Consider the following 27,273-nt stretch of genomic DNA (forward strand, 5'->3'; position numbering starts at 1 on the left):
GCGTAATTCGTGTTACTCTCAGGTAGAAACACAAACATCGCACAGTCTTTACATGTCACTGCCTCTGCTCCCTCACCAGCCATACTGCTGCAATCCATTTCAAAATTTTCTTTATCTTCACTTATCTTTAAATCCCACTACCAACTGCCACTTGAAACTACTTGTGGGTAAGTACCCACCTATCTACAGAACCCCCAAGCTAGACCCCCAGGCTAAGAGGCACAGGCCAAGCCCTTTGGCTTGTACCAAAGGCTCATGCCTCTGGCAAGGATGAGCCTTTCAAATTAAAGGCTCAAGCCCCCACCCACCTCTGACGCAACAGCCACAGCAACAGCAGAGGGTGGAGCCAGCAATTACCCCCAGGCAAACAGGCTCTCCTCACTCAGCAACAGCTACACAAAAGACACACAAAAGCAATCAGAAACCCCTCTCCAGCAGGCACCAAGCACACACACAGTTACCTCCCACAGCAACCCTAGGTAATGCTTCTCAGCAGTTTTAGAAAAGCAAATCAAGTCTCACTCACCTTACCAGCAGCTCTATTCTAGATCCAAGCACCTTCTCCTACTGCAGCTGAGACACTTCTGCCTCTGGCAAGGATTAGCCTTGCAAATTAAAGGCTCAAGCCCCCACCCACCTTTGACTCAACAGCCAGAGCAACAGCAGAGGGTGGGGCCAGCAATTACCCCCAGGCAAACAAGCTCTCCTCACTCAGCAACAGCTACACAAGTGCTTTAAGGTGTGCTTTAACATTTGCACCCTGTTAGACAGTAAAAATGTTACGGTATATTGTGTGCCATAATCCTGGGTATTCTTGCAAAATCAGGGTTTGTGCACATGTATACATTTTGTCGTGATCTCCTAGCTTGATGTTGGGCTCAAGGGATGTACCCAGGCTGTAAGCCAACCGATGTAACTTTCCCAAGCACTGTTCTGTACACCTGTTAAATCAGGAGACTAACCTGCAAGTGGACATTTCCAGGGCTGTCATTTCTGTGGTGTGCCTTTTGCTCACTTGTCCAGCCTTTTGTTGCCATGCCATATAGTTTTGGAGAGCTGCCCTGAACATTGTACGGGTAAGAATCCACTGCGAATAGTCCTAATGTCTGTGAAACCTGTGCACTGACTGGAGAAAGTCCACTTAAATAACATTTTAAAATATTTTTATAAAGTGACATCTTCTGCTGAGGTTAATTTCAGAAGGCAGCATTGTTGGTCTACAGTAGAAGAGCTGGATTCAAGTCCTGTAGCGCCTTAGAGAACAAGAAGGTTTTTGGGATACAGGCTTTTGAGAGTCACAGTCCCCATAGTCAAGATACTGAAGGAAGCTTTGAGACTTGAAAGCTGATACCTTGAAGATCCTGTTGGTCTGACAGAGGGAGCTTCGACTGAAAATCCTATTTTATACCCTGAAAATCTCCTTGGTCTCTAGTTTGCCACTAGATTGTAATCTAGATGTTGTTCATCTAGCATTGTTGTCAACATTATAGAAGAGTTTTGCCTTTTGTTAAATTCCTTCTTTGAAGAACACAAATTAAATCCTTTGAAATAAAATTTAGAAACTAAGAGGTCATTTAAGACTGGTCATCTTTGTCTTCCAAGGGCCATTGAATAGTCTGTGTCTTCTTCGTTTTGTTGTAGTAAAGAGAGCAGGATGAATGGACAGTACCAGCAGCCGGCGGATAGTCTAAACAATGATAATAAGTAAGTAGAGTTGCATTTTTATGGCTTTCCCTGTTGGGCTAGATGGGCTGAAAGCAGGACTGAAATGATTCCACATCTTCCAGAGCTTAGTATGGGAGGTGGGAAGTGGGAAGAGAAGAACCTGGGAGCCACTGTCTCTTACTCCTTTCATTCCTTCATTCTTTCTCCACCACTACTAGCAACCAGCTCCCTTCTCCACCTTTTCCCAACATTACCTACCCATTGCTGTGGTCTGCAGCACCAACCTTAACATGCCTTATCCACAGTGCCAGATTAAACCCTGTGGAGGCCCCTAGGCAGTCGAAATCTTGGGGGGCCCCTCGCAAATTATCTCAGAGTCTGAGTGCCTGCCCCTGCTGCAGGCACCTTCCCAAAAAGCCCCTTTTACTAAGCTGCAGAGAGAGGCAAACTTGGCAACAACGCCAGCAGCAGCCGCACCAGGCAAGTTAGGCAAAGAGCAGCTCAGTTGCTGGCTGCTTGTGCAGGCTGGGAGGGCTGCAAGCAGGGGGGAAACTGATGGGGGGAGCCAGCCTGGGGCCCCTAAAGGCATGAAAAGTTTATCATCGTTTGCCAATAATAAATACAAAACGTCTACACTATGAATGGGTCGATTGCAGCAAGAGAGAGAAGCACGTCCTGTCACCTTTGTGTTTACCAGCGGATGGGTGGGGTGACTATGCTGTACTGTAGCTTGGCAAAGTGAGCCTGTGTTGCATGTTGGGGGGGGGGGGGGCGGTTGCAAGGCAAGTTGGGCAAGTAGAAGGTTGTTTTCAGTAGCATTGGCAGACTGGGGGGGAAACAAAGGCAGGCAAGCAAATAGCTTTTTCCTGTATTTTCCCTGTGGGGACAGAATTCCTCAGGCTGACCAGCAAAACCAAAGCCTTGAAGATGTGAAATTCCAGGTGAAATTCCATTGGCGGCTTGTTGTCACCTGACATCTGCTGTGGCACCTCTTTGGCCAGCAGTGTTAACAGTAGCCAAGCACAAGGCATAGCAGGCCAGCAGCTCCCTCTTCTGGCGAACCTTCACAAGTGGCACAGAGTGCTGAGCTTGGATCCATCTGCTGAAGGCCACTGTTGAAAAATCTGTGCTGCTTTATACAGCTGCTGGGGCCATGACCTTCCTGGAGTCACTGAGATGGCTACGGGAAATGAAAAAAGTGCAAGAGCTCGCCACTCTTTTGGGTTGGATCCAAAGCGGATATTTCTCTCGCTGTGCCTAGTCCACTCTGCAGAAGGGCCAAGGTGTGGCTTTCACTTCAAAGGGAAGTTAGAGGTTGCATTCCCAGCCTAAATCTCTAAAGCTACCGGGTTACTGTATAGCCTTATTTTTAATGGGATCTTTTTTTTTAGTTTCAGCTGCAGTGTTGAATGGGAAATGTGGGGCATGCTGGTGCTCTTCCACACGTGTTTGTGAGGAGCCAAGGGCTGTTAAGTGGAAAGATTGTGAGAGGTGGTGGTGGTGCGGTGGGTGCTCTTTCTAACAGCCCTGTCTGTCCTTCCCTTCTCACCAGGTATTCCTTGTTTGCAGTAGTTAATCACCAAGGAACCCTGGAGAGCGGGCACTATACCAGCTTCATTCGGCAACACAAGGACCAGTGGTTCAAATGTGACGACGCCATCATCACCAAGGCTAGCATTAAGGATGTACTAGACAGCGAAGGGTATGTCCATCTGCAACAACAAAAGGCAAAGCGGGGCAGCCTCCTTTTTTAACTTTAACCACCCAAATGCTGCCTGGTTTTGATCTTTTCCTTTGTTGAGAGTTGGCAAAATGTAAACTGCAATTAAGTCTAGGCAAGGGGGGGAAAGAGAGAGCGATTTAACATAAAGCAAGGGAGAAGACACTACTGTAACAAATTGCCGGCAGTTTGTTACTCCCTTTGTGAACTGGCTAGAAGATACCTCTAGTAGTTCATTTCTGGAATGGCTCCACTGGCTTCTGTTGTATTTATGTAGCTGTTTCCAGTCTGTACATGCCTGTGGTCAGAACATTTTTCTTTCTTCTCCCCCTTGCCTAGATTTCATTGCATTTCGCATAATAAAGGTTGATTGAGCAATCTCCGTGAACCTCTTATTTTTGCACACTGCTGCTTTTTTGCTGATGTAATCCAGCCTTGCTAGTCATGGATTGGGCGAAGATCTTTGTGTACTTCCCCATCGATGAAAATCTTAATCATCCCTCTTTCTTGGCTCTTGGGTTTATTCAAGTCATTGCCCACATCCCCCCACCCCCCAAAGTGTTTTGACAGCCCCAAAGACTAGAAGCCTGTGAGTTTTGTATGGTACTTTTTAAAAACAAAATTAAATATTTTGGAATCCGAATCCTACACCTGCTTCCCCATTCTGTGCCTGTCTGTGCAGAATTGTGGTATACACACAGTTCTTAGTATAAGCTTGCTGTTAATATTCCCAATGCAGACCACATTTCAGAGATTATAATTTGCTGCTTTATCCCTACCCAAGGCTATATTGTTGTAAGATAGCAGTATGTTGCCAGTTGTCTTTGGTTTGGGGGGCGGGTGGGGGGGGGGAGCATGACACTTTAATATCTGGCTTTGCCTCCATTTTTGGCATTCCCAACCCTTCTCTTTTGGCAATGAGAAGCTGAAACAAGTCTTCTCGGGGCTTTATTTTTAAAGGCACCTGACATCATCTTCCTGACTGACAAAAGGATAAATTTTAACTTCGAAATTTTTGGATTTGTCATTCCAAGCATAGAACTAAAAGGCAAAAGCTTGGAGTTGGTTCTTTGTGAGAGCATGCTCTTTAAGACTGCATTGAGATTTATTTATTGATTTTATCAAATTTATATAAGTTATATGGCTAACAACAAATAAAAACATCAGATATTAAAAACAAATATACAGTAAAATCATTTCCATTATATAATCATTAAAACGATGTCAGACTGTAATCTAAGACTGAGCAAGCCTCAGATCTCTGGGCCTGCACTCTGTCTCACTTCTCTCCTCTTCCCCTTGTGCAGATAAGAGTAGCATCACCACCCTTTGAATGGCTCCTTTAAGCCGTCTTCCCAGGCACCAAACCCTGCCTAGCATTCTAGCAAACAGTAGCCCAGTGCAGAGTCAGAATAGACGGGTATATTACCTTGGAAAGTCTGGGGCTTGACCTTATTTAGAGTGTCACGGCACAGCCATGTAGGAAAGTGAGAGAATACATCCCAGGAGTCATTCCTGCTTTTTAACATGCCTAATAGCCTGACTAGCCCAGTCTTGTCCAACCATGGAAGCTAAGCAGGGTCAGCCACTGTCAGGGGAACCACCAAGAAAGACTGTGGTTGCTGCTCAGAGGAAGGCAATACAAGTTACCTCTGCTCCTCCCTTGCCTGGAGAACTCCATGGTCCTGGGGTCGCTGTGAGTTGGTTGCAGCTTATGCCTAACAACCAAATGGGAATCACTTTGCAATGGAAAACATAAAAGTAACATCTTTCTTGCTCCTCTTTTCCTGCTTCAAAATTACAATTGTTTATAATTTTATTTTAATTTTTTTTTTTGGCAGGTATTTGCTGTTCTATCACAAACAGTTCCTGGAGTATGAATAGCCTTATCCAGCAGCTTGAGAGAGAGAAAAAAAATTGCAAGGAAGCAAAACGAACAGCAGCCTTCTGAAAGGAGGGGGGGGAAAGACACGCAAACCTACCTGAAATGAAAAGACACCCATTCTACACCTTAGCACTGAGCTGCGAACAGGACCTGCTTGCCACTGGCTCCCAACTTAGCGGAGTCAGACATGAACCCATGTTTCCACCATGTAATGCAGTCCTGCAGGGACAGAAGAGGGGGAAAAATGTAAACGAGGCTACAGGCAGTGACTTTTTTTGTGAAAGAGGAAATATAATAATGGAAAGATTGCTCTGGGTGGGGGGAAAACCTGGGAGTCCACATGCTGGCGCACCTCCCTGAGTTCCTCCAGAAAATGTGTGTGGGAAGGCCGGGGGGGTGTACTCTCATCTCCATAAAAGCATCTTCTCCATTGGTGCTTCTGCTCCAAGTTTGACCAATCATATGACAGTTATAATTTAAACAAAGAAAACCTGAATCCAAACCCATTTTTTTTTTAAAAAAAGAAAAAAAAAACCTATGGGTCCGAACGCAGTAAAAAAATGGAGGAGAATTGGGACGACGCAACGAAAATGGACTTTGCAAGTACCTTTTTATTTGTGAATTTTAGTTATTAAATAAATACAGTATGAAATTATTAGGCTCTTTACTTTGTTTTTCGGTGAGCATGAAAAGAAGTGCATTTGTGGGCGCCTGAAGATGCTCTCGATGCGGTGACTCTCTCGGGCACTGCTCCACAGGTAACTTCAAGCATCTTGGGACTGTTCATCGAATGGCTCACATTCTTCTTCTATTTGAATGCTGACCTTCCCTTTTTAAATTTTCTATACGCAGTTATTTTCTTAATTCCCTTCCCTATTTGTTCAGTACCCTGTTTCCCTCCACAAGGATGAAATGCATAATCGCTACCGGTGGGGAAAAAAATGAATGAATGAATTGGCTTGTTTGTACTGTAAAAGTGGTCTCGATTGTTTTATTTGGGGAGGGGGAGGAGAAAAGTCTGATCTCTGGGAAATGTTGCTACCCTTTGTGGTTTTCTGTTTTCCACCCTCCCTCGCCAGAGAAATATAGCCCTCGTGAGACACTTTGGAATTGAAAAAATCTGCCATCTGCTAACTTGCCATGATCAGGTATTACGGCGATTAATTTCCGACTCGCAGACACCTCTGCCTTCGCACCAGACGGGAAAGTAAACACAAAGGTTTCTCCCGCTTGCTCTGCTTTTATTAGTCCCTTATCTCTAAAATATATTAATTTTCTCATACATCACACCCACTCTATACAAAGCCCAACCCTCAGCTGTACCATTCGTTCTCGGATGCCTGGGGGAGGTACTTGTGCTCTGCCACAAACACATCTATGTTCCTTGCCTCTTCTCTCCCCCTCCCTTCCCCTCTTCGCTGTCTAGACACTGGCTGGCAGTTATATTTTATAACTAAGAGGCAGGACCATATTTGCTTTGAGGCTCAGGAGAAAAGGAGTCACTTGCCTTGTTAAAACCTCTTCAGAACGCACAGTTTTAAGCAAACACCTGTATCCACACCCACAATAACAGCAAAACCTGGCTTTGTTCCCTTACAACTGTTCTTTGTCTAAATGGCCATTGCAAATACCCACCAAAAAGTACCAGATGTTCGGGGTGGGGGGCGGGGCTTTTTTGTTCTGTTTTAAAGGACAATGCTTTTAAAACTTCAGAGCTCGCATCACCTCTGCAAGGTCACGTCTTGATCCAGCATTCTAAGGGGGTTGCCATGATCCAGGAATCTTCTCGCATGTATGGAGCAAATTGTCCCGTGCCTCTGTTGTAAGTTCACATCGGGTACCCTAGAGGGGAGGAAAGGTCAGTTAGCCGAGCTGCCGTGTGCCTCTGCTTCACCTGCTGAAGAATGCTGCTGCACAGTGGAAGTTAGAGATGCCGACTCCCCCCCCCCCCACCCCTTCCTCACGGTGAGGAGAACAAACCTCCACTGCCTCGGCCTTGCCTGTGCAGGCATGTGCTCTGCTAATGTGTAGATATTGTTCCCAGGCTCACGTGTGTCTGTTTATCTTCCTCTGATCCGTGTGCTTTTTGCCTCTTGTGGCAGGCACTGGAGGAGAAGGACTAGTACAGAGGCAGGTGGCATCTACGGAGGTTAGAAGCAATCAGAGGGCTGCTACAGCCTAGGCACGATTCTGAGGGTCAGGTAGGTGGAGAAATTTGGTGGATCTTTGTAAACATTCTGAAGAAGTGTGCTTGCCCATGAAAGCTCATACCTTGAATAAACTTTTGTTGGGTCTTAAAGGTGCCACGCTGGACTCAAAAGTTGTTCTAATGCTGAAGGTGAGTGATACTTTAAAAAAAAAAAAGAATGAAATGAAGGTATTTCCTAGTTCTGCTTCTCTTAAATGAATCTCTTACCACCTAAATTTTAGAAAAGAGCAGGAGTCCAGTAGTACCTTAAAGATTCATTTGTGGCAGGGCATTTGTGAGTCATCACCCTGCCTCAAATTTTCTTAGTCTTTATGGTGCTCCGGGACTCTTAATCTTTGCTGCTGCTGCAGACAACCAACACAGCTATCCGTATGATCGATCACCTAAATTTTAGCACTCTAGTAGCAGGGCAGTATTCTACAGATGGAAATCCCATGCTCCTGAACGAGACTTTTCTTAAGTAAGGCTCCGGTGCACAGTATTCAGAGGAGTCTCCACTTGCCTGAGAAAGCTTACTGAACTGTTGTCACTGAGAAAAATCAGAACTGGCAGAATGGCTTTATTTGGAAAGGCCGTTTTTTTGTGCTCGCCACTTCTGATGTTTCTCTGCAGTGTGCCTCCCCTCCCCAGAGGTGGGCTGAATAGCGCATGCGCAATTCACATGAGGATATCAGTGTGATTCAGAAGGCCCTGCCGATGCCCCTGCATGTTAGGAGCACATACCTTCGAATGTGCCCCCAGCCCTTTGTGATGCGCTGTGCGTTGTAAGTGCTTAGAAATCAATACGGGAGAAGGTCCAACAACGGCTGACAATTGAGACGCTGGTCGGCCTGACAAAGCCAGGCTCGTTATGATCTAGAAAATGCCAGGCTGTTCTCTAACCTAGATGACAAAACCATATTGGGAGCGGCCGGGCGGATGATGTGCATGTATGTATTTTTGCTCTCCGGTTCTTCCTTCAAAATAGTTTGTGGATGTGTGTGTTTAAATCGACTGAGCGCAAGCATTACGATGGGCAGGCGAAGCGAAGATCCTTTAAAATGCCCCTGGTTGTTATAATGGTGTCTTCCTGCTTCCTTTTAAATAATGCAGTGAGCTTGCAGTGGGAGAGGAGTTGGTCTCTTACGACTTCCTGGCTGACACTGCTGCAGCACGAACGGTGTTAAAGCTTCTTTAAAATAGAGATACGGCACCTCCTTGCGGTTGAATGGGGTAATGCTGTAAAGAGTACTGGCTGCTTCCCCCCCCCCCCCCCCGCCAAATGCACACACCTCCAACTTCTCTACTTCCTTTCTTCTGTTAAACACCAAAGAAAGGAATCCTCTTTATTTTACTAGGAAGGGAAATTGAATTAATTTTAATTAACCCCTTGCATGTGTCTTTCACAAGCAACATGTTTGCGGTGCAAAGATTCTTCCTGGGTGGGAAGAGAGGGTTGCAGACATATTCTTGGGCAGGAGACAGATACCTGTGTGGTAGTAGATCAGTTGTGCTAATGGGTCATTTAAAAGAGGTGCCAGGACTGCTCTCACGTCAATGAGCACATGATTGTTGTCTTATTACCACAGATTTTTAGGAATGATATTCCAGGCCAAGGCATGCTGGTTTTGCACTCCAATTTAGTACTTGCTTTGCTATCAGGCCAATAAAGGTTATTGAGCTACTTGCTTTGCTAAGCAAGGTCTGGTTTGAGCGCTTAATTACTTGTCACCTGTTTTGTTTTTGTCATTGTGGTGAGGATGAAGCCTTAAGAATAGCCATCAGGGGTGGGACCATGGACCTGTTCTTGGCACAGCTGCCTTGAATCCTGCTTTGAGAGCCCTTGAGTCAGTCTCCACTTTGCCTTGACCGCTGGAAAAAGGAGCGACACCAGTCTCTCTCTCATTCTTACTCCTCAAAGTTTTGGGGAAGGTTGGGAGCTATGGGACTCACCCTGTATTCACCTTACGCAGAGTGAGAGACCTGGAAGCTCTAAATTGGGGCCCAGTCATTGGTGGGAACCAAGCCCGTTCAGAATTTTAGGGGTCTGGGTTGGAAGCCATATTTCAAAGGCCCTGAACCCCCCCCCTTCCTGTCATCATGGCTGTCGAATCAGAATACTAGAAGGACATCTGAAGGATGTCATCAGTATCTTTCTATCCGTGAAACTGAGACCAAGTCTCTTATTCATTGTCAGTGCCCCAAGGAGCAAGCAAAGGGCATCATACAGGATTAGATGATTCTTAGAAGAAGCAATATTGATACTAGGGATGGACACGGAGCAGGGCTGGTTCATGCTCCATTTGCCTGGTCCATGCATTTGTGGTTTTGACAGACTACCCGTGGACCGCTTTTTAAAAAGTGATCTGTTTGGCCTTTGGAGCTGTCCGTGGGCCAGACGTCCTGGAGGTCCCTTCCAACTCTATGATTCTAGGTATTCCCATGCATGGGAATACCTTTGGAAGAACTCAATGAAGATATCAACTTGTCAGAGCATAAAAGAAAATTGTTTTAAGATGATGTACAGGTGGTATATGACCCCGAAAAAATTGGCTAAGATGAGCAAGAAAATGTCGGATAGATGTTGGAAGTGTAAAAAACATGAAGGTTCTTTCTTCCATATGTGGTGGACATGTGAAAAAGCGAAAGAGTATTGGAAGATGATACAACAAGAAATCTCCAAAATATTGGGTTACGACTTTAAGAAAATTGCAGAGACATTTTTGCTTGGATTACAATTAGAAAAATATCCAAAGGAGGATAGGACTCTAATTTGGTACCTGCTATCAGCTGCTAGGACATTGTATGCGCAGCTTTGGAAGCAAGAAAAAATACCGGATAAATGGGATTGGACTATGAAAGTTCTATCGTGGAGTGAAATGGATAAATTAACTAGAACATTAAGAGACTATGATTTGGAGATATTTAAAAAAGAGTGGAGGAAGTTTAAAGAATACATAGAGAAAGAGTCGAATGTAAGAAGACATTGGACAATTTTTTAGTAATAATGGGGGGGGGGAAACGAAGAAGCAAGAAGGGGGGGGAAATATTTATATAACGAATTTTGATTAGTCAGATGTATCTTTAGTATTGAATTAGAATCTATAACCTCGGGGAAGTCTATATTGGAGGGAGGGGGGGTTGAAAAGTCATATGGGTTAGTATTGAAGCAACGAAGGGAAATTAAGTTCTGTAACCATATGCTATCAATAAATTGGTTAAAACACAACTCTATGATTCTAGGGAACCCTTTGAAGCACGGCGAGGGAGGCATTTAAATCCCTTCTGAGGCCACTTCTGGAGGCAGCACAATGTCAATGAACTCAGGAGACATGTAATGTGCCATAGGAGTGCAGCAATCCGAAAGTGAGCTCAGAAGACATTTGGGAGGGGTTGCAAATACAGTAGAAGACAGAAACAGGATACAAGATGACTGACAGGCTGGAAAACTGGGCTAAAATCAATAAAACAAATTTTAACAGGGATAAATTTCTGCATTTAGGTAGGAAAAATCCAATGCATGGTTATAGGATGGGGGAGACTTGTCTTAGCAGTAGTATGTGCGAAAAGAATCTAGGGGTCTTAGTGGACCATACGCTGAATATGAGTCAACAGTGTGAAGCGGTGGCTAAAAAGACAAATGCAATTTTGGGCAGTATCAACAGAAGTATAGTGTCCAGATCACGTGATGTGATAGTAACGCTTCCAACTCTATGATTCTATGAAATGCCTTCTAAGCCTGCTTCCGGGTTGCGCTGCATCACAGACCTCACGGACCACAAACTGGTTTACAAACTGGGAAAGTCTGTGGAAGTTTGCGGTTTGTGAAACCTCCATTTTCCCGGTCTGTGCCCATCCCTAATTGGTTGCAAAGTATGTCTGGTTTTTGTTTGAACCCTCACAGTTACTGCCTGGAGAAAATTCCATATTACCTCTGAGCATGCCAAAAATTGGCAGAGAAGTTAAAATTATTGCGTGTACTGTGAATTTCGGGGGAGGTATTTGTGAGTTTCCTGCATTGTGCAAGGGGTTGGACTAGATGACCCTGGAGGTCCCTTCCAACTCTATGATTCTATTGGCTAATGTTACAGTACTTTAAACACCTGGGTTCTTCAGTGGGTATTTTTTTGGAGGGGCAGAAGTAGTTGTGCAAACAAATTCTGGAAAATTATTAGCCCACAGACAGCTTTGTTAACCCTTCTTTCTGCACGTCTTCAGAGAAAAATACACGTTTTCTGGTTTTCCAAAACTTCCATGCTTACTCTCTGGGAGGCATCTCTTTCATAGTGACTATTTACAAGCTAACATCAATGCATATTTGACAACAGTCTCCCAGACTCTTATCTGGGAGAACCGGGTTTGATTCCCCGCTCCTCCACTTGCACCTGCTGGCATGGCCTTGGGTCAGCCAGAGCTCTGGCAGAAGTTGTCCTTAAAAGGGCAGCTGCTGTGAGAGCCCTCTCCAGCCCCACCCACCTCACAGGGTGTCTGTTGCGGGGGGGGAAGGTAAAGGAGATTGTGAGCCACTCTGAGACTCTGTCCTTGAAAGGGCAGCTGATGTGAAAGCCCTCTCAGCCCCACCCACCTCACAGGGTGTCTGTTGTGGGAGAGGAAGGTAAAGGAGATTGTGAGCTGCTCTGAGACTCTGTCCTTGAAAGGGCAGCTGCTGTGAGAGCCCTCTCCAGCCCCACCCACCTCACAGGGTGTCTGTTGTGGGGGAGGAAGGGAAAGGAGATTGTAGGCCGTTCTGAGACTCTGTCCTTGAAAGGGCAGCTGCTGTGAGAGCCCTCTCCAGCCCCACCCACCTCACAGGGTGTCTGTTGTGGGGAGGAAGGTAAAGGAGATTGTGAGCTGCTCTGAGACTCTTTGGAGTGGAGGGCGGGATATAAATCCAATATCATCTTCTTCTTGGGCATTGCTTGTCTGTTTACAGCTTTTATTTCAAAGTAGACTTCATCTGGGGCAGCTGCTGTTGACCTTCCCACCTCGCCATTGTCACACACCAAAACACCTTTGTCAGATTGCTAACCTTTTTAGGATTATCTGTAGCTGCTGTTCAAACTTTGGATCTGTAATTATGGGGAGGTAAGGATAGGTGACCTGACCTGGATACCAAGGCTTGCCTGATCTTGTTAGATCTCAGAAGATAAGCAGGGTCAGTCTTGGTTAGTATTTGAATGGGAGATCTCCAAGGAATACCAGGGTCACGACACAGAGGCAGGGAATCAGAAACCACCTCTGAACATCTCTGGCTTTGAAAACTCCACCAAGGGTTGCCATAAGCCTGTGACTTGATGGCACTTTCCACCACCAAGCATAGGTGTTACCTCGTGAGATAATGTGGGAGAGAGAGAAATGGTTTTCAGTCCTCAGTAAGTCTTGTGGTTTAGATAGTAAATCAAAACAAATCCTGCAATATCCTGTATGAAGTGTACCGAGGTTTTGTCAAAAGCTAAGCAGGTATGTGATGGTCTCTTATCCCCCCTCCCTTTATTATATGCCCATTGATCTGTGTTTTGTTGACTACCTTTCAAACTCAAGGGTGTGCATGGTTCATTTTAGACCTCTCCCATTGCTCATCATTGTCCTGAAAAAATCCTGGCAAGTCCTGCTGTTGTGAAAGAATGCAGAGAAGCGTTCTATCCTGGAGCATCACATGGTGTTCTTTCTTAGCCCATCGCAGCGAGTGCTGAAGAAAGAGTCACCTTTTCACATCCGCTTACAGCGCATGGCCCATGTGCTCCCGTTGCCTGGTAACTGGAGAGAGGCCTGCCCCCCACCCCAAAGCTAGCTCTGAATTAAGTAGCATCCTCGTCATGATACTTTCTGGGGCCAAGTGTAGTGTAGGTATTTAATATTTTGCTTCGACAAGTATTTTTATACTGGGTTTTGGTTGTTCTTCACATGCATCCTCTTGAGGTCAAGCAACATGTTGCATAGTTCATTTTCCCAGCTGGTGTGCTCCTCCACACATACACGCAAACCTCCCAAGAAAGAGCAGCTGTATGAGACTAAAATCTTCAGTGGGGTAATCAGGAGATTGCATGTGGAAAATTCACTTGAGGGGGATGTGGAGTAGACGAATTGCCATCAGGGAAAGGGTTAAACATCTCCCCTGTTTCCCTCTCTCTTTGCCAGACCTCCAGTCGAGATTCTTGTAACCCTCGACTATCAAGATGGGGAGACGTGTTAATCTGTTAGCAGCAGTAGTCAAGAGCAAGAGTCCAGGAACACCTCAAAGGCTAACAGAATTGGTGGCAGGGGAGAAGTCACTGCTCACGTCTTCAGTTATCAGTAAAAGACACCAGAACTTTAAATGAGTACCCGGTAGGGGTTCCATGTTCAGCTCTATTTTCATTTAATGACATTTTGGCCACCGTTCCTTTTCTGTAGGCCTGTCCTGGAAAGAAGGATGGCCCTTTGGCCTAATCCAACCGTCAAAATATCTCAACTCAGTGTTCGGGTGTGAACAGGTTAATACGACTCACATTGCAGAAAGCAGCTATTTTTATTTTTCTAATCCTGTGTACAGACATAGTCTTAAAGGCCAGCATTATCTTAGCGGCTTGCAATTTTTTTTTTTTCGGGGGAGGGGAGAAGAAAAAGTTTGTCTTTCCCCCTTGGATTGTGGCTCTTCCTAGAACAATGGGTAAATCAGGATTCTGAAGCGTTGAGGGATATTCACATGTCAAGATAAAACTAATAGGGGGAAGTCTAAGCTGAAACCTTTTTCTCTGACGCGTTGGCTTTCCACGTGCAGGGAACTCTTCATATTTTATCCCCATGTGCCGCTGGATGCCCCTTGTGAGGTGGGGAGGAAAACGTGTAGTGGGAACTAAGACGTTTTGGGCTCGGGAGTTTAATAAGGAGCTAAGTGGCTTGCAGAATCACGTGAGATCTCAGAGGCTAAGCGGGGTCAGCCCTGGCTAGTATTTTGGATGGGAGACCACCAAGGAGTGCCAGGGTGGTGACACAGAAACAGGTGATAGCAAACCACTTCTGAATGTTGCTTGGCATGGGGGGGGGAGTTGTTTCTGGAACATAAATTGATAAGTGGGGGCAAAAAAAGCAAGAAGAAATAGAAAATGGAGATAAAATAGAAAATGGAGATAAATACTATTTTGCTATCTCTAGTACTGCTCAATTCTTTGTTTCTCTGTCTTTTGTTTGAAAAATGCCTGGCAGGTGTGCCTACAAATGGGAGTCGGGTGGGGGGGCCTTATTGTTCGTGCAATAGGGGATGAGACTCTGAACCCTGGAGCTTTTTCTCGAGGAGAGAAGGGGCATTCAGACATTGGTCATTGTCTACTTGCGCCCTGAAATACAGAGATCGCTTCTCGTTATTGCTGCTTTCTGATGATTTGTGTAATCTGGTTCTTCAAGCGAGGCACAATCTGAAACCATCGAGCAGCTTTCTTGGGAGTGTGGTTTGAGGTGAAGGGGGAGAAGATTTCTGGCAGGTTACCAATCTTGTTCCCCTCAAGTCATCTGCATCTTCTCTTGCGAGGGAGAGCATATTATCTGGAAGTGGCCATCCTCGGGGGCAGGGGTTGTTCCCACAATCCCTGGGCAGCACATTCCAGTAGCAGTGACAGCAGTCTCCTCCCTGGCTCCAAGATGGTAAGCTCTGTGATCCGCTAAGGATTCCTGAACGGCAGGGCTTTGTTCAGGAAAGCAGAAGCCGCAGGTCTCGACAGGTTCCGGGGTCTGGCTGCTGCTGGATCCACTTCCCACACTTCCTGCTTCCATTAGGCATTCTGGAAGATAAGCCCACATGTGTTAGAATGTGGGCAGCGGGTCCCTAAGCAAATCCCAGGAAGCAACTGTTGCGTGGGGCATGGCTCAAAAACGTGTCTGGTGCCCAGGGCGAAAGCCTGCAATTCGGCCTGCACTGCATATGAAGACTCTGCAAATTGCAGACAAATTCCTTTATATCCTGAGACATCATTGTCTTCCTCCCTCTTCTGCCTCTTTTTTACTGAACAAGAGTTCCGTGGCATTTGAAAGCTTGTCAGTTCCATGGCTTCACGGAGCTGCAGCCTGCAAGATGGCACCCTCCTCTGAAGATGTGATCTATGTTTCAAACTCAGGAATCTGAGGCTGGCTGCACTGTTGTGACTTCTCTAAACTAAGCTGTGAGGCAAGAGCTGAGAAGGGGAAACGGTTGTTTGAAGAACTGGAAAGCTGAACAAAACATCTCGACCGCCTATGAACGGAAGGCACGCCTTGGGGTGCTCCCTCTGGTCAGACAGGTTTTGCTGGGTTTAAAAAACAAAAGCCCAAATCTGCAAAAGCCTAGTTTAGCGGAGTGGGAGGTATGCATGATGAAATGGAAGCCCCCATTTCAAAACCCCTTCAGTTCTTGGGAGGGGGGGGGGATTATCTCTGGCCTTGGAGGTCCTCAAAGCTCTTCAGGGCTACTTGAGCAGTTTAATAGACGCCTCTATAATGTCTTTCTCCTTTGTCTCCCTCAGGAAGCACAGGAAAAAGTAATGGGTGCAAAATCCAGCATTCAGAGAAGGGCACCTTTCATGTTCAAAGTTTCTAGTCTTTATGGCTGCAAATATTAGCTCAAACACCCGGGGGCAGAAGAGTTGAGAAGGACTGTGGTGTAGTAGTGGTTAGGTGTTAGACTACAGTAAGGGAGAACTGAGTTCAAATCCACCCTTGCCTTTGAAGCTGACTGGTTGACCCTGGGCTGGCTGTTTGTGCTCAACCTAACCTGCCTCAGAGAACCGTTGTGAAAGTTAGATGGAGGAGGGGGAGAGCCCTGAGCTTCTTGGAGAGCAAGAAGGATAAAACCTTTTTGCTGTAGCTGGTGTGGGCAGGCTCCAGTTCCCAGCATAATGTCTTGTCCGCCTCCTAGACTAGTGAAAGGGGATGGGTCGTGGCTTGGCGGTAGAGCCTTTGCTCAGCATGCAGAAGATCCCCGATTCAATCCCCGGCATCTCCAATTTAAAGACCTGTGGCAGCAGGCAATGTGAATGATCTCTGCAGAAGACCTGGGAGGGGAGAGTTTCCGACTCTGGGGTGACGTTGCTTCCACAATGTTTTCACGGCAGACTTTTTATGGAGTGGTTTGCCATTGCCTTCCCCAGTCATCTACACTCCCCCCCCCCCCGCCAGCAAGCTGGGTACTCATTTTATCGACCTCGGGAGGATGGAAGGCTGAGTCAACCTCAAGCCGGCTACCTGAACACCCAGCTTCCACAGGGGTATAGGTCTATATAAAATGTCTGAAGCAAGGACACCTTTTTAATCGATCATGCTGCATCCCAATTTTGGTCTTGCACGGATTCTGCAAAGCGTATTTACCTTTTGGGTCATCCCCCTTTTTGTGACAAGTAATGGTTCCAGCACGGCAGGTCACCTCTTCCCCCCGCTTTCTAACATAAATCCAGGTCAACAGCAAGGAAAAGAGCAGAGTGCAGAGACAAAGTCCCAGCACCAGGTAGACCACCAGCTGCTGATCGTAGGCGCTGTCCAGCTTCCACGCCAGAGCAGCCGGGGCAGGTAAGGTTGCGGGGCCACCTGGAAGTCACAGAGAGAGAGAATTCAACAGGCACATCCTGCAGCAAGGGATTTTTCAACTAAATCTTGGGGGAAAGCCGACAGGAGATGAAATGTCTCTTGTTCGGGAAGACTCATCTGTAAGAGATGAAGGGTTAGCTGTTACTTTTCTACCGGGTAATGGATCAGAGTTGTCCACTGAGATGGTGACAAACAGTATGGACTGTCTGTCAAAGTCTCGAGGTGGCAGGTTGCGGGCCTAGCTTGCCTGGGAAATTATATATGTTTGTATACAAATGCTAGAAGTGTTCAAAGTAAAATTGGTGAGTTGGAATGTTTAGTGTTGGGGGGAAACATAGACATTGTGGGAATTTCAGAAACTTGGTGGAATGAGGAGAATCAGTGGGACATGGTGATTCCTGGATATAAGTTATATCGGAAGGATAGGGAGGGAAGGGTTGGAGGTGGGGTGGCTCTGTATGTCAGAGAGGGTATACGGTCCAGTAAGACTGAGGTCAGAGAATTAGATTCCCTTCTAGAAATGTTTTGGGTTGAAATAGAGGGCCCAAAAGGAAATTTAACTATGGGAGTTTGTTATCGCCCACCAAATCAAAAGAGAGAGGACGATTATAATATGATGGAAGGATTAAAGATAGAGGCTAAACGTAAAAACTGTGTTGTAATAGGTGATTTTAACTACCCGCAGATTGATTGGATCAATATGTGTTCAGGTCAAGAGAAAGCGATTGAGTTTCTAGATGCTCTCAATAACTGTGCTATGGAGCAGATGGTCACAGAACCTACCAGGGGTGGGGCAATCCTGGATTTGGTCCTACGTAATCCCCAAGACCTGGTGAGAGATGTAAAAGTGATTGCACCGCTTGGGAGCAGTGACCATAACGTTATTGATTTCACCATTTGTATAAATAGGGCCCCAAAAGACAACCATGTTTAAAACTTTAAAAGGGGTAAATTCTCTGAGATAAGGAGGCATGTGAAGAGGAAACTGAAAGGAAAGGTAAATACAGTCAAAACCCTTGGGGAAGCTTGGAGGCTATTTAAAACTACAATCCTAGAAGCTCAGATAAAATATATACCACAAGTTAGGAAAGGCACGAACAGGTATAAGAAAAGGCCTGCATGGTTAACAAACAAAGTAATGGAAGCTGTAAAAGGTAAGAAGGACTCCTTTAAGCGGTGGAAAGCTAGTCCAAGTGAGATTAACAAAAGGGAACACAGGCTGTGGCAAATCAAATGCAAGACTGTGATCAGGCAGGCAAAAAGGGACTATGAGGAACATATTGCAAAAAACATAAAGACCAACAATAAAAATGTCTTCAAATATATTAGAAGCAGGAAACCAGCCAGAGAGGCAGTGGGGCCCTTGAATGACCAAGGGGTAAAAGGAGTACTGAAGGAGGATAGGGAAATGGATGAGAAGCTGAATGCAATTTTTACCTCTGTCTTCACTGTGGAAGATGAGAAGTGTTTGCCCGCTCCAGAACCACTAATTTTGGAAGGGGTGTTGAAAGACCTGAGTCAGATTGAGGTATCAAGTGAGGAGGTCCTACAACTGATTGACGAATTAAAAACTAATAAGTCACCAGGTCCGGATGGCATACATACAAGAGTTCTGAAAGAACTCAAAGTTGAACTTGTGGATCTCCTGACAAAAATATGTAATCTTTTATTGAAATCTGCCTCCATTCCTGAGGACTGGAAGGTAGCAAATGTCACCCCCATCTTTAAAAAGGGTTCCAGAGCAGATCCGGGAAATTACAGGCCAGTCAATCTGACTTCAATACCAGGAAAGTTAGTAGAAAGCATTATCAAGGACAGAATGAGTAGGCACATTGATGAACACAAGTTATTGAAGAAGACTCAGCATGGGTTCTGTAAGGGAAGATCTTGCCTCACTAACCTGTTACAGTTCTTTGAGGGGGTGAACAAACATGTGGACAAAGGGGACCTAATAGATGTTGTTTACCTTGACTTCCAGAAAGCTTTTGATAAAGTTCCTCATCAAAGGCTCCTTAGTAAGCCCAAAAGTCATGGAGTAAAAGTACAGGTCCTCTTGTGGATCAAAAACTGGCAAATTAATGGGAAGCAGAGAGTGAGTATAAATGGGCAGTGGAGGACGGTAAGCAGTGGGGTGCCGCAGGGCTCAGTACTGGGTCCCATGCTCTTTAACTTGTTCATTAATGATTTGGAGTTGGGAGTAAGCAGTGAAGTGGCCAAGTTTGCAGATGACACTAAATTGTTCAGGGTGGTGAGAACCAGTGAGGCACTCCAAAGGGATCTGTTGAGGCTGGGTGAGTGGGCGTCAACATGGCAGAAGAGGTTCAATGTGGCCAAGTGCGAAGTAATGCACATTGGGGCCAAGAATCCCAGCTACAAATACAAGTTGATGGGGTGTGAACTGGCAGAGACTGACCAAGAGAGAGATCTTGGGGTTGTGGCAGATAACTCACTGAAAATGTCAAGACAGTGTGTGATTGCAATAAAAAAGGCCAACGCCATGCTGGGAATTATTAGAAAGGGAACTGAAAACAAATCAGCCAGTATCATAATGCCCCTGTATAAATCGATGGTGCGGTCTCATTTGGAATACTGTGTACAATTCTGGTCACCACACCTCAAAAAGGATATTATAGCATTGGAAAAAGTGCAGAAAAGGGCAACTAGAATGATTAAAGGTTTGGAACACTTTCCCTATGAAGAAAGGTTGAAACGCTTGGGGCTCTTTAGCTTGGAGAACCGTCGACTGCGGGGTGACATGATAGAGGTTTACAAAATTATGCATGGGACGGAGAAAGCAGAGAAAGAAGTCCTTTTCTCCCTTTCTCACAATACAAGAACTCGTGGGCATTCAATAAAATTGCTGAACAATTAAAACGGATAAAAGGAAGTACTTCTTCACCCAAAGGGTGATTAACATGTGGAATTCACTGCCACTGTATTTGGCCACTGTGTGACACGGACTGGATGGGCCATTGGCCTGATCCAACATGGCTTCTCTTATGTTCTTATGCCTTGTAGAACTTCAGCGCAGTTGCTGTTCAACAGGCCTAAGGCCCTTCTATTTTTCACTGCATGCGGAGCAGACACCAGAAAGCTCAGTTCACTATCTGAAAGCCTCAGTTCTTCACAGCAGGATGCAGTTCCTCTAAAGCAGGAGTCCCCAATATAGTGCCAACGGGTGCCATGGTGCCCACTGACACATTTCCTGATGCCCACCAACTGTTCCTAGAAAGTGGATGGGGCCATGCATGGCACTTGCCCAGCAGATCTCATGAGAGGCCACTGGAGATCTGATTAGCTGCCCCACTTCAGAGGCTTTATTGTCTCGTTCATCTTCCTAAGGAAGCAGTAACCTGTTTGCAGGAGCAGCCCTAGGGCACGTGGCGCCCTAGGCAGACTCATGGCCCACCGCCCCCTCCGTGGCAGTGCCCTCCTCCACCGTGCCTCCTCCTCCCTCCCTTCCCCACCAGGTCTATTTCAATGCCTGGGAACGGGCGGTCAAGTGCCGCACTCCCAGGCTATCTAGAGGCGACCCTTCCACCCCGCCGAGCAGCTGATTGATGGGTAAAACCATGCCAGAGGCTCCCGGCTCCTATGCTGGCCCTCCCACATGCTCACTGTTAGTGCCAGGTTGAGGGGGCAAGCCAGCAGCGGCTGGAAGGACCAGGGATCCGCTGCCACTGCCTCCTCCCCACTTCCTTTAGATAGCCCAAGAGCATGGCGTTTAACTGCCTGTTCCCAGGCATTGAAATAGACCTGGTGGGTAAGGGAGGGAGGAGGAGGCTGGGGAGCAGGCAAACTGGACATTTGCCTAGGGGAGAGGAGGGCAAGGCTGAATTCGGTGCTCATGCCCTGCCGGCGCCCTAGGCAGCTGCCTAATTTGCCTAGTGGGTGAGCCAGCCCTGCCTGTTCACTGTTTCCACCAGCGCTTCCAGTCCGGTTCTTGCATCTGCTTTAAGGGAATTGAAGTTTTGTGGGCATTTCCTACAAACTTTGCTCCTCAAATTAAAACCAAAGTGGCAAGCTTTCACCATGACACTCTGAAACATTTCCTTTTTAGGGTGTGATTAAGAGGAATTGGCCTGCCCTCTGAGAAGACCACCCCTTAGAATCATAGAGTTGGAAGGAACTTCCAGGCTCATCTAGTCCAACCCCCTGCACAATGCAGGCACTTCACAAACACCTCCCCCCCACGCACATACATCCCCAGTGACCCCTGCTTCATGCCCAGAAGATGGCAAAAATCTCCAGGATCCCTGGCCAAAGTGACCTGTTGATCAGCATGATCTCTGGCCTTGTTGATGAGCATAAGTTGCTGTCCTCCCAGTACACCTCTTGAATAGAAGGCAAAACCAGAACAGGGACCTGGACAGAGAAGTGGTAGGTGTCAAGAGTCACTCCATCTTGTTCCTCTTGTCATGTGTATTCAATTGTTTAATGCTAGGCTGTGTATCCATGCTATGCTGCACTTGCTACGCCTTTGATAGAATTGTAACTTGTTGCTTATCTAGAGGTAGGATGGCATGTCTGGGAATTGGCTAGTTGCTATGTAACCAAGGGCAAGAGCTGGAGAAGATGCGAACCATGAACTGATAGCGAGCACCTGCAGTGATGAGAGCTTTGCAAAAACCCCACACAAAACCCCCGCTTTTGCTTGGCGCGCTTTGGCTTGAATTATAACGGTTAGGGCAAAGGTTTATAAATTGGGGGAACTGATAGAGAGGTCAGTTCCGACAACGCGTGTGTATGCTCATGAAGCTGGAATAAAGTTCTTGAACTTCAACTGTCTTTTCCTTGACTCTGGGTCTGACAGTAGGCAGTGCCTTCTGAGGACATGGCATTCCGCTGTATGGTGTGGGAAGGTGAGTCACTCACACCTGTAGCAGAATAGCCATTTGTAAGCAGAGACTATTGGAAGGAGGCAAGATCAAAATAAATCATGCAGAGGAAGAATGAACACTCTCTGCTCTGCAAAGGTACTTTGGGCTTTGGGTTCTTATGTGTACAGTTTATTTGCTTTTTGCTTACGTTCATGTGGGTATTGATCCAGTATTACTGCTACTTCCATGTTTTTCTTTGCTCCAATATGCCTACTTGACTGCCTGAGCTAATCCTTTTTGTGGACAAAGTCCACAGGAGGGATGCTGGTATGTGGCCACCTCCAAACTGGGAGGGTTTCAGAATCATATCTTGGTTCTCTCTTCCCTTTCTGCTCTTTAAATGGATACTCAATCTACAGAAGAGATGATAAGAACTTGGCAGAGGTAACAGCTATACTTTTGTTTTTCCCTAAATTTCCCCCCAGTGTAGATGTAAATTCTCTCTAAACACTTTTTCCCAGTTTCACCTTGAGGACATAGTATGAGTGAGCTTTTGAAATTGCTGCCCTTGGTTCCTCAGATATGAATCGCTACCTTTAATTTTTTTTGTGGGGGAGGCTTGATGTAAGGAACCATAAAGTTAATGACATCCTCCCCCCACATTTTTATCAGTCTCAGTCACCAAAAGGTACATGGTCCTCCCCTTACAACAACCCTGTGAGGTAAGTTAATCCAAGAGTGTGACTGGCCCAAAGTCACCCAATCAGCTTCCATTGGAGTCTGGGCTTCCTCTCACCTGTGAATTTCCTGTGAATTTAGGGGGAGGTATTTGTGAGTTTCCTGCATTGTGCAGGGGGTTGGACTAGATGACCCTGGAGATCCCTTCCAACTCTATGCTTCTATGATTCACCTAGTGTGACACTTTCACTATCACTCCACACGGTTGCTCCAATAACTTTCACTCCACACGGTTGCTCTGATAACTTTCTGCCCTGATTACTAAGCAATGCCTGCATTAATACTGAACTGTGGCCTTTATCTAGGGCAGTCAGTCCTGGGCTGGGGACAAACTGGAGATTTGGGGGGTGGAGCCTGGAAAAGGTGGAGTTTGGGGAGGTGAGGGACTTCAGCAGGGTATAATTCCATAGAGTCCACCCTCCAAAGCAGCCATTTTATCCAGGTGAACTGATCTCCTGGTGCCATCTGGAAGTTGGCAACCCTACCTTCATCCCCTGCCCCACTCTCTGATTTCCTCACATCCTTCACCATGGACATTTCACAAGCTAATCCCAGTTGGGTGGAAATAAGCTGCAGTGAATCTGTAGGGTGAGAAAGTTGCTATTGCACATGCCCAGAGGCATGCGATCTGATAAGTCACACAGGCCAGATTCAGGCCCTGCTCTCCACATGGAAGGTGTGCCCGTAACCCCCAGGCTCTTACTTCTGCAGAAAGGCCGGCATTCCCACGGATGCTGTCCGCAGATGGTGGTGCAGTTGATGCATGTTCTGATAAGCTTGTCGTAGTAGAAACCCGTGCGCTTGCTGCACTCCATCGACTCTGGGGAGGCAAATGAGTGGCACCCATTGTATTAAATGAAACCAGCGAAAGAGGCATTCTGATTATGAGTCAGCACATTGTACTGAGGCGTCATCCAGCCTATTTTCTGTGTACGTGTGCATGCATAGGTATGGCCTGCAGTTCACTGTGTTGCCATGGGAACAGTTGCATCCTTCACTCCCCCCCCCCCACCTCCGTTGGAAGAAGGTGTAGCCTTCGGTTGTGTGCTCTGGGCATCTGCATTTCCAGTCCTTGTTTTATCAGCCTGTAACTGATGGAGCATATAGACTGTGCTCTAGTAAGGTTGAAAACCCACTATTATCAGATGTAAGACTAATAACAACAATGCTCAGCAGTTAAGAGAGTTATTGCTGAGTATTTGAGGCCTTTCATACACCTTATCTCTGTCATCACTAGTAACCTGAAAAGCAAGCGATCCCATTCTGGTAACCCTTGGTAAACTTTTATACCGTTGGTTTCACTGCGGCTGGTAGAAGGTGTATAAACTGCCTTGAGCGTTCTTTTCCTTGTTGCAAGCTCGTGTGCGTGGGTGGGTGGGTGAGAGAGAGAGAGAGAAGCTCAGTGCTCGTTAGAGCAAGGCTCCCCAGCCTAGTGCCCATGGGTGCCATCATACCTGCCAACACCTTGCTGGCACCTGCCAAATGTTATAGAAAAGGGGTGGCCAACGGTAGCTCTCCGGATTTTTTTTTTTGCCTACAACTCCCATCAGCCCCAGCCACTGGCCATGCTGGCTGGGGCTGATGGGAGTTGTAGGCAAAAAAACCCATCCGGAGAGCTACCGTTGGCCACTCCTGTTATAGAAAGTGGGTGAGGCTAGGTAGTGCCTCTGCCCAGCAGGGCTTCTGACTGGTTAGACTCATAGAATCCCAGAGTGGGAAGGGGCTATCCAGGCCATCTAGTCCAACCCCCTCCTCAACGCAGGATCACCCTAGAGCAGGCGTGGCCAATGGTAGCTCTCCAGATGGTTTTTGCCTACAGCTCCCATCAGCCCCAGCCATTGGCCATGCTGGCTGGGGCTGATGGGAGTTGTAGGCAAAAAACATCTGGAGAGCTACCCCTGCCCTAAGGCATCTCTGACCCTAGTTTGTCCAGCCGCTTCTTCAAGACTGCCAGGGAGAGGGAGCTCACCACCTCCCCGGATAGCTCATTCTACTGTTGAGCAACACTTACTCTAAAAAAGAAAAAGTTAGTAAAATTTTTTCTAACATCCAGCCAGTACCTTCCGGCCCTTAATTTAAACCCATGATTGCGAGTCCTCTCCTCTGCTGCCAACAGGAGCAGCTCCCGGCCCTCTAAGCGCCCTCCTCCTTTCCAATCCTTCAAGAGAGCAATTGTGTAAGTCACTTAAAATATTGCTTCAGCGGCAGTTGCCGCCACTGGACAAAGATTTTCCGCTGTGTGACTGAAGGTAAGCTATTTGGGTGCAAGGAAATATTTTTGAACAACGTTTAACCATTTCTTAACAATGTGTTCCTTTTGAAAGGCCTGTTGAAGAGTTCAGATTAGAATTATGCGGGACCTCCCTGACTAGGGTTGCCAGGGGATACCCCTGCTCTCTGGGGCTCCAAACTGCCAACCTGAAGCTGGCTGGCGGGGGGAACCCCACCCACAAACAGGGACATCATCACAAGATGTCCCTGACACAGTGATGTCCCTCTGGTTTGGGGGCAAACTCCATGGCTCTGTAGCTTAAAAACCATAGCGTTTTTGCCCAAAACCTAGACCGTCGTGTGCAATGTCAGCAATGTGATGATGTCACTTCTGGGTGATGTCGTCGTGCCATGCGCAGAAAATGTTTCCAGGAGAGGTTCCAGGATTCCTGCACTGGCAGCAAGGTAGGACCTGCCAACCCTACCCCTGCCTGAGATTTTGCGATTGACTCCGCCTCTTGTGGCAGCCATTATGTGGTTGCACCCACCTCCCTGTGTTGTATTTCCAAATGTGTCTGCAGGCTTAAAAAAGGGTTGGGAGCTCCAACCTTTACAGAATACAGAGTATAGAAGAGTTATTTTATATCCTTACGGCAGTGGCAGTGTTTAAATGCAAGACTTTCTGGACCTCACACTTAGCTGCTACATCTATTTATGTTTATTCATTTTAGTATTTTCATATATTGCCTTTTGCTAATATTGCCCTTTCAGCCTAAAATATACCCCCTATGCCAGGGGTGGCCAATGGTAGCTCTCCAGATTTTTTTTTTTTTTTTTGCCTACAACTCCCCCAGCCATTGGCCATGCTGGTTGGGGCTGATGGGAGTTGCAGGCAAAAAACATCTGGAGAGCTACCATTGGCCACCCTTGCCTAAGCAGTTAACAATAAAAACTAAAACCAGTAATTACAACCAAAAAACAGTATCAGGTTGATTATACACAAATGCATCAAATACACTAAACCCAGCATGCACCAGTCAATGCGGCTCAAAGGTCTTCTGGGAGAAAACTACCTTACGGAAGGCCTGACGGGAGAGTGGCATTCTTAGTCCCAGTGGAAGGGCATTCCATAGTTTAGGGCTAGTAGCAGAAAAGACTCAGCCCTGGGTTCTGATCTTCCTCTGCAGATAAGGTTGGTTTATGTAGGAAGGTCCACCCATCTCTGGATTTTCCACGAATCCAATTCAGAACATAAAAGTTCACAAGTGTCCAATGTTCCCTCTAAGCTGCAGAGTCTTGTGGGCAAAAATTCTACTTTGTGAGCTCCTGGCATTAAAGTTGTGAGCTGCTGCATAAATTGTTGTGCTCTGGGGTCATCCTTCCTGAGCGGAGACAAAAATGCGTGAGTTGGAGGCTAAAAATCTGTGAGCTAGCTCACGCTAATTCAGCTTAGAGGGAACAGTGGTGGTGTCATCTGTGAAGTTAATCTGTTGAACTCTTGCCAGCTTGTATGTACAAAAGAAGCCAGGGGGAAATTGGAGAAAGGTTTTTGCTCTAAATATACTTCTCACCTTTGGTAAAATTTGGGAGTTCTAGTAGCTGAAGAGACTGGGCATGTCAGCAACTTTAGCTGCTTTAAACACACATTTCTTCTTCAGGCAAAGCCCTGGTAGTGAGAGCTCAAACAGTTTTTGATAAAAAGCAGGCAGGGGTGCTGTAATTCTAAGAGGAAGAATGGTTTGGGAAGGAGGCTGTCAAATTTTCCCCAACTGCTTCCCCCCCACACACACACACCATTTAGGCACATTTTTACAGTTTCTGTTCAAAATTCTCTTGATGCTGCTTTTCATTTTTTAAAAAAACCTTTATAATTACCTTTTAAAAAACATTTTGCCCAAAGTCTATAGTCTCTTCCTATACTACATCAGCATGCTCTTTGTACTGCAGACAGAGCCTGAGAATTGACAAGAATATGAAAGAGGGAGGGGACAGGGTTGCATCGATTCCTCTGGACCAGCAGTCATCTCTGATCTAAGAGGTTTCAAGCCTTTTTTAAAAAGTATTTTTAAAACCTCCCTAACCTTTTGACTAATACAATCAGTGGGATGAGGTGGCAATGAAGGCTTTGCCATTCCAGCTTCCAACAGACTTAAAAACGCCATCTTCTGTCTCTGGCCCAAGACTAAACATGAATCCTATATTAAAGAATACTGGCCTATTTTTTTTTTCTTTTGGATACTCACTGCAGACCTCAGTGCAACTCTTGAACTTGGATGTCTGACACACCAGCGTGCAAGGCTTGCATTTATACAAGAGCCTATCCCAGTATTCTTTCTTCTGGCAGGTGGGCATGGTCTGTGGATGGGACAGGTACCAGCCAAGAGAGGTCTGCGAAAACAGAATAGGAGGGAAACTCACTGAAGTGATGCAAGCAGAAGGAACTGGGAGATGTGTGAATTCAGGGAGAACTGAGGGGGTAGTTATGTGGCATTTTGTAAAAGCAGTTGTTGGTGGC

The 27,273-nt window shown here is 46.3% G+C and overlaps 2 protein-coding genes and 1 long non-coding RNA gene across 5 annotated transcripts in view; 1 reads left to right on the plus strand and 2 right to left on the minus strand.

Annotated features, from left to right (window-relative positions):
* The window catches only part of USP22 (ubiquitin specific peptidase 22), a 172,515-nt gene extending 166,590 nt beyond the window's left edge, over nt 1-5,925 (plus strand). For all 3 annotated transcript variants that reach the window (XM_060260527.1, XM_060260528.1, XM_060260529.1), the window contains 3 exons: nt 1,642-1,704; nt 3,218-3,367; nt 5,227-5,925. In XM_060260527.1, coding sequence (XP_060116510.1) covers nt 1,642-1,704; nt 3,218-3,367; nt 5,227-5,269 — 256 coding nt within the window. In that variant the 3' untranslated portion in view covers nt 5,270-5,925. The remainder of the gene's footprint in view (nt 1-1,641; nt 1,705-3,217; nt 3,368-5,226) is intronic.
* The window catches only part of LOC132588186 (uncharacterized), a 268,607-nt gene that overhangs the window by 23,290 nt on the left and 218,044 nt on the right, over nt 1-27,273 (minus strand). The gene's annotated exons all lie outside the window — the stretch shown is intronic.
* On the minus strand, nt 13,948-27,142 carry TNFRSF13B (TNF receptor superfamily member 13B). Its single transcript, XM_060260965.1, has 4 exons — nt 27,002-27,142; nt 23,251-23,367; nt 16,774-16,989; nt 13,948-15,215 (listed from the first exon to the last, which is right to left on the minus strand). Exons 1-4 carry the CDS (start codon nt 27,108-27,110, stop codon nt 14,938-14,940), a joined length of 720 nt encoding a protein of 239 aa, XP_060116948.1. The 5' UTR covers nt 27,111-27,142; the 3' UTR covers nt 13,948-14,937.

The sequence above is a fragment of the Heteronotia binoei genome, chromosome 20, assembly GCF_032191835.1.
Source record: "Heteronotia binoei isolate CCM8104 ecotype False Entrance Well chromosome 20, APGP_CSIRO_Hbin_v1, whole genome shotgun sequence".
Classification (NCBI taxonomy): domain Eukaryota; kingdom Metazoa; phylum Chordata; class Lepidosauria; order Squamata; family Gekkonidae; genus Heteronotia; species Heteronotia binoei.